Genomic DNA, 20,329 nt, shown 5'->3' with positions numbered 1-20,329 from the left:
AAAACTAATAAATAATTATAAAATTTTTTTTACATATCTTTGGATAAATGAATTATGTAATTTTGCTCAAAATTTCTTCACATCTCTTGAAAAATCCTCGCTCATGGCGAAATACGAAAGAAAAAAAATTATTATCAAGGCAGCCGAACTTTGGTCCACTCTCCGATCCAAACTAATGGGACCATATTTACCGGATAGAGCCTACCTCCTATATTTTGGTGTTTAGAAATCCAAATTCATTGGAAAAAAATTTATGTTTATTCAGAGAAAATACCTTTTTGTGTCTGATTTTGTTCCTCAAAAAGTCGCTTGTACTAATTTAAAAGCTTATTTGAGGTCACATTTATGAATCATTAAGATTGTGTCCTAGTACATGAAAATTCGAACATTAGATCAAAAGTTATTCAGGGTGTTTCGATTAATTTTTCGCGTAACGTACATAAATATCTTTGCAAATTAAAGAATAAGCAATAAATATAATTTTTATTTTAAATAATAATTAAAAAAGTAAAGGAAGAATACAAAAATAATTAAGACAAACAACAGCTTAACAGATCTAATTTTCCAGAAACCTGAAACAAATTTCTCCTTCACATGAAAAGAAAAAATTAAACTCTGAAATAGTTATTGTTTATGCAATGGTTGTTTGAGTAAATTGCGTGTTAGAACTTATGTAGCAGTAAGTATTTAAATAGTTCTAAAAAAATAATGACAAAAATTATATACTGATTTCAAAAATATATTTTTATCATAATTTCGTTCATCAATCTCTTCAAAGTGAAACCTTTTTCCTGGAAAAAAAATACCAATGCATCTGAATAAATCATATCAGTTGATATCTTAACGAACAAACGTGATAACAGCATTTTTCTTAACGTCTTCTTAGATCTTTAAAGTCACTAAGCATTTTTGTCTCTACAGTTTGAATTCAATCTGTTAGATTAACACTTTAAGTTTCCGCGTTGTGAATTAGGTTAGAAAAGAATGAAGCTTATCACATTTATTATGTTTATGTAATTCTCAATAAAATAATTATTCTATGGTTAATTATTAAATCTCTATCGATTAACTTTCTTTTGTTTTGTTAGGCACAGGATATCGTGTGAGTAGTGTGTTCGGCCACAAGGGCACTATCTCCCCATCTCCCCCGATAATTGAAGAGGAAAAAAAAGTTTTCAAAATGGCAGCCAAAGAAACGGCCGTTGAGAAAGAAATTAGATTAGCTAGAGAAAGGGAAGAAGAATTGAGAAATCAGAAAGGTCTACCACCTAGAGAGGATGATAGCTACGTGAAGCCAAGTCAAGTGAAATCTTCTCAAGTAAGTGTGAAAAGTAAACTGAATTTATCTTACAAAGCAGAATAGCCAGTATAATTGAATACTATACTTATCCTATAGCCTTTATCTTTGCAAGAAAATTGCCTTTGAAAAATATATTAGATGAGGAGGATGAGTATACTTAAATTGAACACTTTCAGATTGAATCTGTATTAAAAGATTTAATTTACAGGGGTTCTCTAAGCACTTCTCTTGGTACATATTTTTAGAATTCTAATTGAGAATGATTTTATTTTTTAAATATTACACAGCAGTCAGAAACAAAACCAGATATGTGTATGTATATATACACATAATTGTATCTTTTATATCGCATATTTGCCCTAATTTTCATGGGCAGCTTTTGCGCATGCTATGAGCATAAAGGCTTTCAGTTTTTTCAAAGAAGTTTTCAAAGAATATATATATATATATATATATATATATATATATATATATATATATATATATATATATATATATATATATACTCTGCGTGGTACAGTACATTTATTTACGTAGCACTAGAGGTGCACAATGGGCTATTGGCAACTGTCTGGGAAATGTCCCTGAGGATGATCCTAAGACAACATACATACGTCACACCCCATTTCACAGTGAGAACACACCATCCATCCGCAGATCGTTATTTTGACCTGAACCAGAACATGATCAATCTCTGATCCAATGCCAGAGAGAGAAAGAGATCCGGGGTGGCTCAGGGGATAGAGAGCTTGCCTTTCAATAAGGTGAACCGGGTTTGAATCCCAGCTATCGTTGGTCGATATAAATTCCGCATCTGACTCGCAGTGCTGACGTACAATCCTCAGCGTTTGACGGATCATGGATTAGTGTCCCCTTGCGTCAGGCTAACCGAGGGAGGTTTTCGTGGTTTTACTCGCCATGTAATGCAAATGCTATTTAGTTCCATCAAAAAATCCTCTAAGTAGGCAAATTTCACCCAATACTTGAACCAGGAGCGCTCCTGTCTTCTGGATTGGGTTCAAAATTACAAGGCTACGGAGTTGAACATAAGTAGTCGTAAACCCAAAATTCGGTCGGCTGTTCACGATGCTTATAAATATATATATATATATATATATATATATATATAATAATAATAATAATAATCTATGTGCATTTTATAGTTTTTATGAAGCATTTAGTTGAAAAATTGACCATGATATATGATATATTACAGATACATACAGTATTTACTTATCATACCTTTTTCCAAACCAAATCCATAGGTACGTATTTTTGGTAAAGCAGGGACAAATAGCGCTTCTATCAAGCAAGCTGCCACCGCCAAGATTCAACTAGAAATTGAAGAACAGACACAGAGAGAAATGGCCCTTCGTGAAGCTGGCAGCATTCAGACTATCTCTCATGAAAGAACAGATGCCAAAGTAGCTAAGCTCAAGACTCCAGAGTGCACAACCCCTCCCCTAACTAACGGTTGGTTACCGCAAACTAATTCCAAATTTGTAATGAAATGTTAGATTAGGCAATTGAATGAGTTGTTTTTCTTTCTATTAATACTTGTTCTTACATTTGTCGAACTTTTATTATCTTATTATATTTTCTGAATGCTAAAAATAACTTGAGAGTTTAGCTTCAATTTTGTAAAAATCTTCCGATTTGAAAAGCATTTGTAAATTTTATAGCTTTTAATCCCTTAATAATTGGTTAATTTTCAAGAAAACGATAATAAAAGTGTCTATTTTTTTATCCCTGAAAATTATATGAAACTATGTGAATGAACAATATATATATTCATTTTTAATTTGTTTTTAGCTTGAAATTTTAAAAAATTTAATTTTTAGTAAAAGCCAACATTCAGTGTTAAATGTTGGTTTTCCAGCAAGCAAAGGAAAATTTTAAAAATATCCTGGTATTGCTATCTGGTGTATAAAATGAGAAATAAAATGTTTTCCGAGCAACAAAAAAAAATTAGTTTCCAGCCCGTCAATATCACGGGAGCGAGAAATAACAAACGAAATCTCAGCCTGTCATTTTCACGGGAGCGAGAAGGAAGGGGTTAAAAAATAAATTTTATCTTTAGCACAAATTAGGTGTATTCACAAAGAGCCTAGCTAGGTAACTTTGTTAAGATTACAAATAACATATCACAAATACACGCATTTGATTAGTGCTGATTAGCTGACTTTAGTGCTGGCATCTGGTTTAAAATAAACTAACTATCTATAATTACCTTAAAAATATCCTGGTACTGCTATCTGGTGTGTAAAATGAGAAATAAAATGTTTTCCGGGCGCAAAAAAAAAATGAATTAGTTTCCAGCCCGTCAATATCACGGGAGCGAGAAATAACGAACGAAATCTTAACCCGTCATTTTCACGGGAGCGAGAAGGATTTCGGCTAAAAATTTTGCGTTTTTGATACTTATTTAAATTTATCCAAAACGTGCTTTATGATTAAGATATAGACAAATATAAGCAATAGGAATAAGGTTTAAAGTATGTATTTAAATAAATTTTCAGTAATTTTTTAAATGGTCCAAGACTTGTTTTTATTGAAATGTTCTTAATCACAAAACATTTAATTAATATCTTAATTACTAAACTCAATGTGAGACGATAAAGACTAAAGTAGCCATTTTGAAAATATGACCATATTCAGGGCCCGAGATAAGCATTCGCCACCTCGCCAAATGCGATAAAATCGTAAATTTGGGGAATAAAATTCTGTTTTTGGTGAAAGTATAAGCGAATTATTTTTTCCACTGGAAAGAAGAAAAAAATGTACATAACTCGATCCTCAAAATGAATTTTTCGAAACAAATCAGTGTTTTTCGTTCTAATACAGAAATTTTCGGTAGATGAGCCACATAACCAAAAGAATTGGGTCCATATAATAAAAACTACAGTAAAACAATTTTCTACGGGAAATTTTTTTTTAAGATTCGCATTTGGCGAATACTTTACTGGCTAATAATTTAAAATTCTTAGCGCGGGCCCTGATATTGCAATTGAATTTTATAGTAGCAATATATCCTCATTTTTTTCAAGATCTTATTTGGAATAACTATATCAGCATTGAAATTATACTAAATCATTATATATCTGAACATTTTTATTAGTTTATTCTTTGAAATATTCTCTTCACAGGAAATTCTCAATCTTTCACGAATGGCAACCACACCAATGGTCGCCACTCTCCAGATGTAGCTCCTTATAAGAGGTCAAGTCCATCTCCTACCGGAATCGCAGGACGGCCGGCCAGCATCTTCAGCCAAACTAACGGCAGCAAAAACATCAGCATGCAAAAGTTCATTGCCAGCAAGGGCAAAGAAACGACGTTCACAAACCCTAGGAACGGTGGACCTTTCATCTTGCCCAAAGAAGAAAAGCCAGCTGCCGTGCCTCCCACCATGGTCAAACTGAAGAGAAATGTTTCCGTTGAATCTAAGATTCAACAAGAGATAATGGAAATGAAACAGAGGGAAGAAGAATTAAAGTACGTTACTGAGAAAATATTTCAAAATAATATTTGGAGTATTTTTCTTTAAAATTTATTCCTACGTTTTTATAAATTCGCTTTCCTGTATGTGTGAGAAAAATCTAACAATCATAATTTTGACAATTTTCCGTCTAGCTGAAGTACAATACAATCTCTACTGAAAAGTTCTGTTCCTGAAGACAATACACGATTAAATCGTTTTCTGATCGCTAAAGATAGATCTTATCGTCAATTTATCGCCCAAATAGAAACCCTTTGACCACTGTCCGACTAACTTGCGGGCACAAATATTATCCGAAACTTTGTACCTGATAAATAACTCTACACGCCAAATTTATCATCGATCAAGTTTTCGGCTAACTGGAGTTCTCAACTTTCTACTGGAGTTATGAGTCCGATGATAATAGAACTGTCAATCGTTTCCAGAAAGCAGAATTTATGTAGACATTTTCCCAGTCAATACAGTTTATCACTGATTGAAATTTTGTCACCTTACCAATTAGCTTGAGTGCTTAAATTCAACTGCCAATAATTGTTCCCTAAATGGGGGCTAGCAAAGAACATTTATCACCATTCGAATTTTCGATCACTTTCCTAGTTAAGCAAACTAACAGACCAGATAACTAAAAAGAAACATAAAATTTGAACATTTAAATTGGACGATAAAGAAAAAAAGAAAATAATTGTCAAATTGAAAGATCAAAAGCGATAAACGTACGGAGATCCTCTTCCGTACTCAATTTCTATAACAATAACTACTAAAAATCCTCTCCCAGTCAAACTCTTACGTTTTTCGTTTTAGATCTAGTTAAAACAAAATTATTCTATTCTTTTTGTTAACTTGAAAAACGTAGTAGTAATTTAATAAGCAGAAATAAACACGTAGAAAACACACGCAGCCGTTTGCAGTTACCATTATCAAGAGCAAAACATCCGTATACACGAAACTGATAAGAGTAAATTTAAAAAAAATTATAAGAAATTTTACTTTTTTAAATACGATTATTTTTATACCTAGCAATTTTCAAAAGTTCAATCAATATTTTTTAATCCATTTACTTCATAAAAAAAATATAAAAGAAAAATCATCTTTCAAAAAAAAGAAAAAAATTGGCAGAAGTTTTCATCTAATTTATTTCTTTAGAAATAAACATTCATTATATATTTATTTTTATTTCAGAAAGTTGCACATGAAAAATGATGAAAATTCTAATGGAATAGAAAATGGTAAAGATCATGAAATGAACCAGAAAAATAACTTAGAATACGAAAATGGAAATGGAATTAACGAAGAGGTGAGTCACTTTAAGAAATGACATGTGAATATTAATTCTGACGATAAAATTTATTACAGAACTATAATTGACCACTAAATTATATTAAAAACAAGTAACGACGCTGAAATGTTAAATCTATATCAATAAAATAAGTACAAATTATAGCTCTTTAGAGTCAAAGTTAAGCTAAAAACTTAATTTGATTTGATTCATTCGTTGTTATGGATCATGACTATTAAAAATCTTTGGTATACGCAACGAAATAAGAATAAAAGATCTCGACTTCAAGGAAGTAACAACATATTTCGCTATTTACTTTAAATTTAAAGAATCTTAACATTTTGCCGGTTTGGAGGCACCTATCTTTTATACATATTTTATACACCTATCTTTTATACGATTTATAAATGAAATATATAGACAAATATATAGATAACATGATAAATAAAAACTGTTGGAGTGGTTTGTTACTTCTCTGAATACATTAAATTAACAGAACTAAGTTTCGGTCGTGTGTTGGCAACACATATTTGCTTTTCAGATAACGTAAGTGACGTCATCTGTGCATATGATTATGGAATCTGTATATAAGGCATGCATTGTTGTAAGCATGTGCTCTTGTCTTGTCTCTTCATTATGTCACGTCTCTGTGTTGTTGTTTCCGGTGATGCACCAACATTTTTGTTAAGATGTATTTATATTTAATATCTTCAGTTGTACGCTGTATCGGGATGGTACTGTATGAACTAATGAAATGTTTAAATCTTCAAGTTTCTTTATGTGAGTTAACACTTTCACTCACTACTGTGCTACTCCGCTAACGCATCAACAAAAACATATAGCATATATAAGCGCATATAGATAAATGAAAATATATGGAAATAATGCAAAATTAATGACTAATTAATTTTACCGAAAATTTTAATTATTGTAATAAAATGTGTTAAACGAAGAAAAAAAATCAAAAATGGCCTGAGCAAAAAATACGCTAACTCGAGAAACGATGCTCCGCAAGATTTCCGAACCTTATTATGTGTTATGTTTTCCAACTGATTATGCAAAATGATCTGAACACTCATTTTTTTTATTAACTAGCATAAACATAAAATATATAATATTTCTACTCGCCCTCTGAGAGCGAAAATACCAAATGAGTACTTAAAACTCAAGAACAGAGGTCTATACTGGATAGCTAATTTCTCATACGCGTTCTCATCGAATTTATTTGTAGTTAAAAACACCGAATTTATAAAAGTGGTTTTATGCAAACACTAAAGATCAGGTTTGCGGCCAATTTTTTTTTCAGTAGGTACTTTAGAGCCGCTGTGGTTCAGGCGATAGAGCGTTCACCTCCTAATGAGGTGGCCCAGGTTTGAAACCTAACGGTGGATAGTTGATACGAATTCTGTTACCGGCTCGCACCGACTACCGTACTGACGTATAATATCCTCAGTGGTTGACAGATCATAGGTTAAAATCTCCTTGGCTTCGGGCTAACAATCGGATGTTTTGAGAATTATCAGCTCATGCGGGTAAGTTCCATCGAAAAGTCCTTCACGTAGGCTACTTTGTCCCACTATTTGATCCAGGAGTTCCCGTTACTTCTAGATTGGGGTAAAAATTATAATTCTACAGAGATAACATTGATAGTCGTAAATTTAGAATTGGGTTCAATGTCGGTTATAAAATAAAATAAAAAATAGGCAAACTTTAAAAACTTTCGTTTTATAAAAATTAAAAAAAAATCTTAAAAATTACATTAATTTTAGGTAAATGAATTTTTATTTTTATAAATAAATCTCAAAAATAAAATAACAATGCACAGTTAGAAAAAAAATTGCCTCATAAAGGGTTAGAAAAAATATTATTCGTAGTTCCGTTTAGATTCAAAAAATTAATAATAAATAATGACATAAAATCTAAAATGACGCTTTCAGTTAAAGCACTTATTTTTCCCTGTAAGTAACGGCAATTTTTTTTAACTCTTTGTTATTACGAAAAGCAAATACTTAATGTGTAACTTTATATGTTACGATTATGATTGTGTTTATTGACATTCCTTTTAACTTTACAGGACATTAGCCCTCGTCACAACAAGCTGATTGCACAGTGGGAGCAACGAATTCAAAAAGCTGAAAGTTGAACTAAGTGACAATATCTGCGTAGCTGGAGACGAGAGTGTTTTTTCTTTTAAAAAAAAAAACGTGTAGACTTTTATCAATTTTACTGCCAGATCCTATGAGACTGAGTGAAAGGAAGACCGACGTGTGCCTTATATTAATGGAACTTTATAAAAAAAATATTTTTTTCTCTTCTTTCTTATATGGTCCCTGTGTATGCTATAATTTCTGCGACCTTTATAGTGTACCTTTTAAAACGCTAGATCTTGAGTATTTTTTTATGTAAGCAGAATATACTTTGATATGTAGAACAAACAAAATGATGATGTGTGTATACTTTAAACTAGAATAATTCACCTTAATTCCGGTAATTAGGTGACGTTTTATGTTACTGAAATTAATTTTAAAAAAATGCTGTAATCACATCCTTATTGTAAACTGTACATATCAGATAAAATAAATTCTTAGTTTTCAAATAAATGTTTATTTTACTGTAATTGTATTCTTGACTCTGAATAATTCACTATTTCAGCAAATATATTACCATAGACGCGAGCTTTACAGAGCTTGAATAAGCTCAAGCTATTTCAATAGTTTTCTTCCAAGGAGCACTAATTTTATACATGTAAATTTTATATAATATATATATATATATATATATATATATATATATATATATATATATATATACAGTGGAGCATCGTTTATACGACGATCACTTATACGACGTTTACATTTATACGACGTTTTAGTGTGGTCCCAAATCATTCCTATTCATTTTAATGTAAAAATATATCGTTTATACGACGCACAGAATCTGTTATACGTCGATTTTTAGATTTTGTTCTTTATTTAATTTTTTATTTTTTCTTGTGTATTTTAAAAAAAGAGCGGAATTTGCCAACATGAATGATACAGAAAAGGGTGTCAACAAGAATGCTTGGATGACGACCGTAATTTTTACTAGATGACTGAAAAAACTAGACAATGTTATGAAGAGGAAAAAACGAAAAAATTTCTATTCATCGACCAATGTCCAGCTCACCTATCGATACTAATTATTTTGGAAAATGTAAAAGCTCTCTTTTTTCCTGCAAATTGCACAAGTGCGCTTCAGCCATTAGATTTGGCCGTGATTAGAAATTTAAAATTGCATCATAGAAAGCAGTAACTTCAACTCGCTATTCAAAGCATTGTAGAGAATAATTGCAGGAAAATATAATTAAAGGTAACATACATTCAAATGGCTCACTGCAATTTTTCTCCTTTGGTTATTTGTTTGTTTTGCTTTGTCTAATTTAGAAATTTATGTAAATCAACACGTTAAGCATTAAAATTAACTGAAAACAGTGTTAGTTTCAGTTTTAGAAGTAAAAATCGATTATACGACGTTATCGTTTATACGACGTTTTTCGGTGGTCCCTTCGGCGTCGTATAAACGATGCTCCACTGTATATATATATATATATATATATATATATATATATATATATATATATATATAACATAGAAAAGACAAAAAAGAAAAGAGAGATTAAAGAAGAAAATTAAGAAAAATAGTCATAAGTTTTATTTGCTGTGCATTTATATATTATTAGGTCGTAAACGATGAAATTCGAAGGCTTCATAAGTCATTTTTAACAGCTCATTACTTGATATTGGTAAAATATTACACCATTTTTTTTTAGCTTTAATTTTGTTGAAAAGTTTCATAGTTCCCCTGTTTAAAGAAATCATGCTCTAAAAAAATCAACCTTTTAATGATAAATTTTATTGGAAAGGGAACGGTTGAAAATTTAAACTGTTATGGAGTATGGGTTTTCATGTGGAATTAAGGCATTATATAAAAATAAATAGGTCGGATGCACACGATTTGTAATAGGACAGGAAAACATAAAAGTGGGATACATAAGATTTGCATGATTTATTTTGGAACTTTAGCTTTGGCTTCTTCTTACTCAAATTTTCATCAAAAATACTCGAGATTTAACTGTTGTTAGGAGAAAAAATATTATTATTAAATTTAAAGTTTAAGGCACCTTTACATATTATTTTATTGAAAACATGCATTTAAAAAATAAAGTTATGTGATGCAAATTCGCTAATTTAGTCTCTAAACTGTCCCTTGAGTAGTTAAAATGTTAGTCTCAATTTTTTAAAAATTTTCAATTTTAGAGAAGCAAACTTAAATGCAAAGTAAATTAATAGTTTATTTTGGATAATGACACTTGTACAAAATATTTGTCTAAAACTATATTGTAAGCTAAATGAAATAGGAATTATCAGTTTATGAGATTCAAAGAAGTGATTTGAGTACATTCAAAGATTTGAGTACATTAATTTGAAATCAATTCTTAAGTACTTAGCTTCTATTTAAGTAATGATGTAAACTTAAATTACAAGTAGTTAAGTCAATGTAAGATACATAAAAATATATGGCAGTTATGATGCTAATTTAATTAATTTATATTTCTTGATATAAATGACTTGGAGAAATGTAACTAAATAAATGAATAAAAAACAAAAGTCATACACTTAAGGATAAAATACTAATTTTAGCTATGAATCTCAGTCTAATTAGGAATATTCTTCTAAAATCTAAACATTTTATTTCGAATGTACCAGATAATTCTAAAGCTGATTCAACATAAAAAAGGTTCCTTAGATAAATTTACAATTGAAGGAAAAGTTGAATTAAAGTATTCATTGAAAAATCTAAGAAAATTATTCAAAGATATGAGATAGCTTTGATGCAGATTCAGATAGAAAATTGCAACTGTCAATTAATTAAAAACGGAGTAGAATCTAAAATTTTAATAGGTTCATCTTTTTTTTGGTGCTTTTGTACATTATATAAATTTTGAAAATTTTATTTAGTTACGTTGTTTAAATCTTCACTATTATCAAAATATTTCTAATTCAATAATTATGAAATCAGTTTTTTTTTTAAAAAAAGAAGGAAAAAAAACGTTAAAATTTATAATGATTTTTAACTTAACAAGTTTTAAAATATTAGTATATTTGTGGAAGCTGCAGTTTCAAACAGATAATTACACTTTGTTATATTGATATATAACTTCACATAATGATTGAAACCTAGTTTTCATCCCGAAAATCAATATGATTGATGTGTGGCACTAATAGACAGCACTTAAAAGATTAAATTTTACTTTAAAAAAAAATTAAATGTAAACAGTGATACACTAAATAAATTTTTATTTACAAGTATAAAATATACAGTAAATAGGAACAAACAAACACATTTCCAATTGAAAAAATATCTTAATTTTGTACAGGCTGTAGCCAAAATCTATACAATCAATTAGAATATTTTGTAATCAATCTTAAATAAATTCATTAATTTATTTGAGACATAGTAGACAAAAAAATATTGAGACAAAAATTGAGACAAAAATATATAGATATATAAAGTTTTCAGAACCTATGTTTAAACTGAATATAATAAACAAACTCAGTTTCCTTTCCTTCAAACAAAATTGAAATAATTGAAAAAAAAATTTATAAGAGCAGTAAGTAAGAGTAACAATTAACTTGAATGAAATTAATAAAACACTTTAATGTTTTTACAAAATGAGTGTAATTTTATTTATTAAGGCAATAAAAAAATATTTTTTAATCTATTAAAGTTTTGTACAAATGAAAAAGAAATATTTTACTACTTACACAAATAGAAACATGTCTAATCAATAATCAAATTATAATAAATAAAATTTATTATCAAATAAACATAAAAACACTACAAATCACAGTCAAAAACTATTAAAAATATTAGTTCAAATATCAGATATCATCACTCACTATTTGAACCAGTATGAGATAGATTTGTGGATACTTTAAGAGCAGATAGTAGCCTAGTAAAAGAATAGATGTAGAAAAATATGTTTTTGATTATTTACAAATAATTTTACCAGATTCATTAGAAACATAAAAACATCTATTGAGCAGATAACATGCAAGTCCATAAATGAAAACTTAATACATTCACAAATCCTTCAACAAGAGATTGAATTGCAGTAACTCGTTGATTTGGCTTATCTTCTATGACATATAAGTCAGTTGAAGGTTCTCTAAGGACTAGACTCAGTTCCTACAAAAATAAATTAAAGGATGATTTAATGTATATAAAATTTTAAAAATTTATCAATTTGTAAAAATTGATGCTCTAGAACAGTAGTTTCTAAATAGTGTTCTGCATAACCCTAGCATTCTGTGGAAAGTCTGTTTGCAACCTATAATAGAGTCTGTTTGAAACCTGTAATAGGTTTGCATCCAAACAATAATTTGTCATTTATCTAATATTTAAGTTATTTTTATGAAACTATTTTCGTAAAATTGCAATAGAAAAATTAAAAAAAATATTTTTTCATCAAATTTTGAAATTCAAAATCAAATTCAAGAAAAAAAAATTGATAACCTTTCTCACAATTTATAACAGTTCTTTTTCAAAAATTATAATTCAGCTTGTTTTACCCAATTTCTACTTAACAGCAAAAACTACTAGACTTAACTTATACAGATATTAACTTATACAAAAAACATAGTCTCTGTAGATTTGCGAATTCAACTGCTTAACATAAAACCCAATTTTAAAACTTATTGATGAAACAATGAAAAGGTTTAATTTACGTAAATGCTTCTGAAGTAACTAATTTTTCTTTCTCTTTTAATTCGCATATTTACACCAGCTAATGAACGTTTCTTAAAAGTTAGAGTTCTCCCATCGATCGTTTAGGATTCCGTGGCTTAAAAAAATTGGGAAACGCTGCTCAAGAGTCCTAACTTATTGTAGGATCTAGAAGTAAAAAGGAAAGGATTCAGCCTTCAAATGTTTTAATAACGACATTATGGCTTCTAATAACAACACTTCTGCATAATTTAAATCAATATTATGAAAATGCATATTTTTTAATGTTATAATTTTAATTTGAGAAGTTAAAGCATTTTTGCGACATACTTCTACAAATTTTATCCAGTATGGAATTCTTTGTAAATAAGTTTACAATCTAACTCCTTTTATGCAAGCCCTGACATAAATAGAATGTTTAATAAATATTAACTTTACTAAAAAGCCTACATAAAACTAAGTTGAGCATGACTAGGATTTAAGGAGGAATTTCTCAAAAGTCTTTTGAAAATACAAAAATGTCAGGAAAAAGTATCTGATAGGTTTGGTAAGAAATGTAATTTCCTTTTAAAGTTTGTGAAAACTCAGTTTAATCCAATTTCTTTTTTAAAATCTGAGCATACATAAGAAACAAAGCACAGCGGAGTAAAGTTCTTAGCCAGTCTTGTAATTAATTACACAACTGGTTGAGTGAGAGGGCTGTAGTATAGCAACCAATGAATGCATATGTAATTAAAATTAAGCAAACTCAGCCTTTAAACTTGAGAAAACTACTTAGCATACTTAAATTCAGATTGGTGCTAGTGTTGGAGGGTACAGAGTATAAGTACTCTCAAGTTAAAATCAATTATACTAGGCCAGAAGTAAACACTATTACATAATCTAGGTAAGCTGACAAAATGGAGTTAAAGATGAATTCAAACAAAGATAAAATAAAAAATGAGTTGTAATATTAAGAGCAAATAATTATAAATAATTGGGGAAAAAACTGTTGATACTTTAAATTATCACAAAAAAAAATTGACACAAAGAAATAGAAGTACAAAAAGATACAGAGCAGAAGGATTAAATACACTTCACTAATTCATATTTGAAAAAAAAATCACAAAGAAATAATTCATACAATAGCTGATTAATGCAAATATTTTATGGTAGATGAGAAAAAAAGACAATGTAATAAACAAAACAATTAAAAAAAATTGTTTTACATTGTAAACAAACAGTAGTTGTTTTTTAATGGAGCCAAAGGCACAAAAAGCAACATTAGTTTTTGTTGTGTTTTTGAGAAATAAACATAATTATTTAGAAAACAATTTAAAGGTTGAAACGGTATCTTCTTTTACTGATCTTAGAATAGTCATTGGATCAATTCTCCGACACAGAGCTTTTGAAGTCTGCTCTAAACTGTTCTGACAGTGCCATTTGAAAACAAACAGAAAAGTTTAATCAGCTTTCACCTTAAGAGAAGAGTGGAGATATTCTTTGGAGATATTTTTGTTATACATAAATGATTTTGTGCGGAATTCCAATATTTTGAAGACAAATTCTTCCTTTTAATATAAAATATTTTACAATGCTGCACTGACAGTATTTATTTGTCGCTTTTTAATCCGAATAAAAATTTATACAAAATATATATTTAGAAGTTGAGAATTTGATGGTACATTTTCAAGTAGAAAGATCAAATGATTCCTAAGTTTGTAGAAATCAAATTGTATTTTATTATTCTGTAGGATTTTAACGTTTTTATTATAGTTTAAATTTCTCAAAGAAATATTTAAAATATTGATTCACATGAAAATTATGAATTGAATCGATCAAGAGACTAACCCTTAAACGATTAAAAAGCGTTGCTCATCAGACGATAAAAATCTCAAAAGTTCAAGAAATTTGGAACAAGCTCCAAATGCTCTGTGTCATCAAAACTAAACTAAACTAAGTGGCGCGACAGCCCATAGAGGGCAAAGGCCTACTGTGCTTATCTCAGTTTTCTTGACCTTTGGGCTCTGGGGTGTAGGAGCAGATGTTCCTGTTGGGTGGTCAGCCCAACATGGAACCCCAACATGGTTCCCAAGCATGTGTGGTACTCATGTTATCGACCCACTGAAGGGATGAAAGGCTAAGTCAAACTTGACAAGTCCGAGGATTGAACCAAGGACCTGTGGTGCGACAGCGCAAAGCCCTACCATACAGCCACCAGGCGTCTCTGTGTCATGAAACAGACCCATTTTTTATGTTTTTTAACACTAGATATTATTATAGGCATAGAGTTTTACCAACAAAAAAAACATGTGAGCTATCAAGAATCAATTTGAAATATTATTTTGTCAAAGCAATAAATAGCAAGAAAAAAGAACTAGAATAGTTAAATTTATTTTAAATCACCGGGTTGAATGAGTTGTAGAAAAAAGTAAATTTTAAAATCAACAACAATGGAATAAATTAAACATAAGATTAGGGTAGCACACACAGCAGAAGAACTAATTATACTTTATAAAACCAAATTTTAAAAAAATCATAGAAAAATAATTTGAACAATGCTTGTTTACAAATACTGCTTGTTTACAATTCTATAGTAAATAAAAATTGTCACTATTTTTTATATGAATTTAGTGCATACTATTAATTATGTATTTAGTGCTTAGATAGTGCCAGTAAAATAATGCTGATAACAAGATATTAAAAAAAATTTCAAATACTTAGAGTAAACAATGAAACTTACTGTTCGATTCAAACGGGCATCAATTGTCAACAGCATAAAAGTATCAGGACAAGATGTATTAGTTACAATCTACAAAAACAAATAAATAATTAAAGTTATTAAAATAAATTAAAGCTATAAAGCTAATAATTAAAGAATTAAAAACGTTAAACACTTTCTAAAAATTTAAAGTCTAAAATTATTTTAGAATAATTTAATTTAAAGGCTTTTCTTAAATTTTAATTTATATTTATAACTGTTTATAAGACTTAAAGTAAGATAAAATATACACAAAACTCCTATAATTACTCAATAGCGCTTTTTCAATGTTAAAGTTTTAGATTACATTTTAGAGGTTATATAAAATATCCAACATAAATACAAGTAAAGTAAAAGCATCTAGAAACAAAACATCTGCAAATTAAAGTACCTGATATACCGGTGTATAGGTCGACTTTTCATACCCCCAAAATTTAACGAAAAAGAGGAGGTCAACTTATACCCAAGTAATAAAGTCGGACATTCGTTGATCGTGAAATATTGATGCATTATAAACAATGAGATAGATATGAATAACTCTATACCAATTTACTTTTACAAATTACCCCTTTCAAAAACTATTTTTAATATCTTATTATATGCAATTAATTCTGCCTTTTCTTCACCTATAAAGATTTTTTAGAAACAGTATTTCAAATTACAATCAGAAAAAAATTAAGAATAAGCAAAGTTAAGATTATTTATTCAGGAGTAGTTCAAAAAAATATAATGCAGTCAAAACTTTAAAAACATACCATAAAACTAGGAATTTTATGATTCCAGAACATCATTTGTGCTGAATTCAGTTACATTAGCAGTGTTGTCTTAGAGATCTCACTCTGCGATGTATTCTAGTTCAATTCTCAGCCGCTGAGTCTCACAAAAAATCGCTTTCACTCCATCCAAAGAATTCAAAATTTCACATTTTTTAAATATTTTACAATAATATTTTAATCTAAATTTTGCACACGTCGAACATAAATTGATACATGACATCTATAGGAATTATAATCAAATTACTGACAGCAGTCGACTTACACACCGAGATATAGAGTATATACGCATATATATATGCATACATAATGTCATTGCCAAGTGGAAATATAAAAACAGGTCTTAGGCAGGAAAAAAGGGTAGAAAATTTATTTAACAATTATTAGAGTGAGAACAGTTATCAAAGTGACTCGAAATCATTGTGTTCCTTAATAAAAGTTAGGGAAAATCTTGTAAAGTAAATCCTTAAAATGTTTTGTTTTAGGGAAAAAGGGAAAACTTAGTAATTGTTATTGGTCTGTTAAATGGGTTCAGGGAAAAAGTCTTTCCCACAAATTAGTCAGAGGGAAAATCGCATACTCGAACTAAAAATAGATTAAAAGACAGGATGTGAACTTTAAAGTGTGAGAAAGAGCGTTTGAATTTGAATAATAAATTAAGAAAAAGATTTACAGAAAAGGAATAACATAAAAAGATTAATTGAAGCTTTTTATGCTATATATTATTCATTATATACTTATTATACTTATTCATTATATATATATATATATATATATATATATATATATATATATATATATATATATATAATGAATAAGTGTTTAGGAAATTTTTTGAATATTATAAAAAGTTATTATACTCTAATAATCACACACTAACACTGATGACGAAAATTAGAGCAGATATGATAAGAATAATATCGAAACAAATATAATAAAAAGTGTTATAACTCATCAGCAGTCAACAACTCAACATACATTTGAATGACGATGTGTTGGGCTTCGTTATAGCAACATGGTGAACAGCAAAAGCTGTAGGCCATGTTACAACATTTTTTATTATTTTTATCTTTTTATATTATTGTGTGTATATATATATATATATATATATATATATATATATATATATATATATATATATATATATATATATATATATATATATATATATATATATATATATATATATATATACAATAATACAATAAAGTTTAAAATTAAAAACTTTGATTTATAATTAATTATAAATTATTCACAAAGATTTTTGGAGTTTTAAATTGAAAAAATAGGCTTACAGCTACAAGATAGCTAAATATATTTAAAGTTCTAGATAACAAAGAAATCTTACACTTTAATATTTAAGTATAATTATATACTTACAACATACATAGAGCTACCGTCAGATGATAAAAATTGCCTATGGTTATCGGCATACTTTGACATTAGAACAGGTGCTAAAGTGGTATACCATGATATATGCATATTCATGAAAGGAGTTAGTTTTTCATCGTAATCATTTAAAGGAATAATCGTCACCAATCCCAAGAGCTCTGCAAACTCAGAAAAGGATCCAGTAGGTACGCCATGCTGAAATCAAAACAAAAAATACTCTATGAATACTACTTAAGTTTGGAAATCGAATTCAGTTAAATAATTATATGGGAAAATAACACTTTGCACCAGAAACAGAACATAATGCGCATATTCAATGATGGATAATATTTGTGAGAAAATGCTAGAGTAAGGTCCTAAAGAAAGTTCTCTTTTAAGTATATTGACATCCTGTTTATTCGTATTAAATTTCTGATTCACCATTTTCCTATTAAGATACTTTGCTTATTCAAAAATTCGAATTTCGGTGAAATTATTAAAATATCAGTGAAATAAAGCTTTTGAAAAAGAAATTTTATTCTGATAATATTAAAGAAGATGTAAAATAGCTGTGAGTAATTTTCATGTATATTTATAAGATTAAAATAAGTCTAAAACAAGATTTTTCCTTACATTTATTTTTTGATATTAAGTGTTGCAATATACTACAGAACTAAAAGAGCTTTTATTGCAGAGTCTCAAGATTTTATGATTAACTTCTTTACAATAAAGATACATTAAAATGTTTTTTAATATTTATGCAACTATTTTTGCCTTAGCAAAATAAAAGTTTGTTATGAAATTATCAAATGTTTAAGTTTCTTTAAATGTCCATAGATACTCCAGAAAAAATTTCCCAGCAATTTCATATTAAAACCTTTTAGAGCGTAAATAGTGGCATTATAAAATGCTCTTTTACATTTCAAATTAATGAAAAAGAAAATTTCAATGTAGTTTTACAGTCAATACAAAAATAATTTAATTTGTTTATAATTGTTTGCAATGGCATTTTCTTAGAATTCTGGAAAAAAATAATTCACAATGAGTGAATTTAAATAAATTAAAATGAAATTTTTAAAACATTATATATTTTACAAAAATAATTTAAATTAAAACTTTCTAAAATTCTTCACAATCTGATGTTCTTCAAATCGCAATTTATATAGAGTTGTGCGCACATTGTTTACACACCATTTGGGAATATCCCTTTTCAAAAAAAGAAAAGAAATTAAGAATTCAATTCAAAATTTAAAATTATAGGAAAGTTGAAAGTTTGGATTCATTGAACTAAAAAACCCATAAAAAAAAGTCATTCTCCCTACTAAAAAAACATAATTGTTTAATGTTTTTTCAACTAAGTTTCTTACCTCCAACTCTTATATAGATTCTATATATAGTTATAAAAATAGTAATAGAGATAGATATTTTTATCTAGACTACAATCGCTTCAAACATTAAAAAAAAGGCAAAAATCTATATAAGAGTTCTAAACAGAATCGACAACTTCTTGTCTATAGGTGCAGGTTCAACTCTCTTTTTTTTTATTCTACATATATGAATAAAGATATTTATAGAGATAGATATTTTTATCTAGACTACAATCCCTTCATAGAATCTATAATTTCTTATCTATCGATACAGATTCAACCCTTTTTTTCAATTTTATACATAAGAATAAAGATAGTTATAGAGATAGATATTTTTATCTAGACTATAATCTCATCAAGCATTTTGACCACAGAAGAAATTTCACAAAATTTTTACTTAGATGTTAGAATACATAGAATATCACAGGAAGAAGTAGTTTTTTGTTTAAGTCATCAGTTTATTATTCATAACAAGATTTACTACAGCAACAGAGAGTTAATTAGCGGAAAATAAAATAAAATAAGGCATACATAGGTCAAAAATCATAGACCATTACAAATGATCATATTTGCCACAACTCACAAATCAAGTTAATTAATGCATCATGGTTAAAAAAGATTTGCTTTCAACTTTACTGTAATCTCATCCACATTTTGACTACAGGTGAAATAAGGCATACATAGGTCAAAAATCATAGACCATTACAAATGATCATATTTGCCACAACTCACAAATCAAGTTAATTAATGCATCATGGTTAAAAAAGATTTGCTTTCAACTTTACTGTAATCTCATCCACATTTTGACTACAGGTGAAATTTTACAGAATTTTTACTTATATGTTAGAATACCAGGGAAGAAAGTAGTTGTTTGTTAAAGTTACCAGCTTATTATCCCTGAAAAGATTTACTGCATCACAAAGGGTTAATTAGGAGAAAATTTTAAAAAATGCCAAATATAAGTTAAAAATCATGGATCATTTTGTGACGAGACACAAAAGTTAGTTAATAAATCATGAAAAAAAAAGACTTGCTTACATCTTTACAGTCATTTCATCCACATTTTGACTGTGAGTAAAATTTTGCAGAATTTTAACTTATATGTCAATGAGTATGTTAACTTGTATGTCAGAATTTTAACTTCTATATTTTGCAGAATTTTAACTTATATGTTATCAGGGCAGAGAGTAGTTTTTAGTTAAAGTCCCCAGCTTATTATTCTTGAAAAGATTTACTTC

The 20,329-nt window shown here is 28.4% G+C and overlaps 2 protein-coding genes across 11 annotated transcripts in view; one reads left to right on the top strand and one right to left on the bottom strand.

The window, feature by feature from the left end:
• LOC110281924 (uncharacterized) overlaps positions 1–8,675 on the top strand; it is a 163,454-nt gene extending 154,779 nt beyond the window's left edge. For all 10 annotated transcript variants that reach the window (XM_087167991.1, XM_087167996.1, XM_087167997.1 and 7 more), the window contains 5 exons: positions 1,089–1,318; positions 2,566–2,773; positions 4,447–4,795; positions 5,979–6,093; positions 8,150–8,675. In XM_087167991.1, coding sequence (XP_087024117.1) covers positions 1,089–1,318; positions 2,566–2,773; positions 4,447–4,795; positions 5,979–6,093; positions 8,150–8,218 — 971 coding nt within the window. In that variant the 3' untranslated portion in view covers positions 8,219–8,675. The remainder of the gene's footprint in view (positions 1–1,088; positions 1,319–2,565; positions 2,774–4,446; positions 4,796–5,978; positions 6,094–8,149) is intronic.
• Positions 8,676–11,394: 2,719 nt separating this feature from the next.
• LOC107454702 (KICSTOR complex protein SZT2) overlaps positions 11,395–20,329 on the bottom strand; it is a 129,531-nt gene continuing 120,596 nt past the window's right edge. Inside the window, exons 62-64 of the mRNA XM_087167990.1 lie at positions 17,734–17,940; positions 15,563–15,631; positions 11,395–12,303 (exon numbers count right to left, since the gene is read on the bottom strand). Of these exons, the coding sequence (XP_087024116.1) occupies positions 12,151–12,303; positions 15,563–15,631; positions 17,734–17,940 (429 nt within the window). The 3' untranslated portion in view covers positions 11,395–12,150. The remainder of the gene's footprint in view (positions 12,304–15,562; positions 15,632–17,733; positions 17,941–20,329) is intronic.

The sequence above is a fragment of the Parasteatoda tepidariorum genome, chromosome 7, assembly GCF_982258835.1.
Source record: "Parasteatoda tepidariorum strain Cologne lab strain chromosome 7, Ptep-v5.0, whole genome shotgun sequence".
NCBI lineage: Eukaryota > Metazoa > Arthropoda > Arachnida > Araneae > Theridiidae > Parasteatoda > Parasteatoda tepidariorum.
Note: the sequence above shows the minus strand (reverse complement) of the source record. Positions and strands in the feature narration are given on the sequence as shown.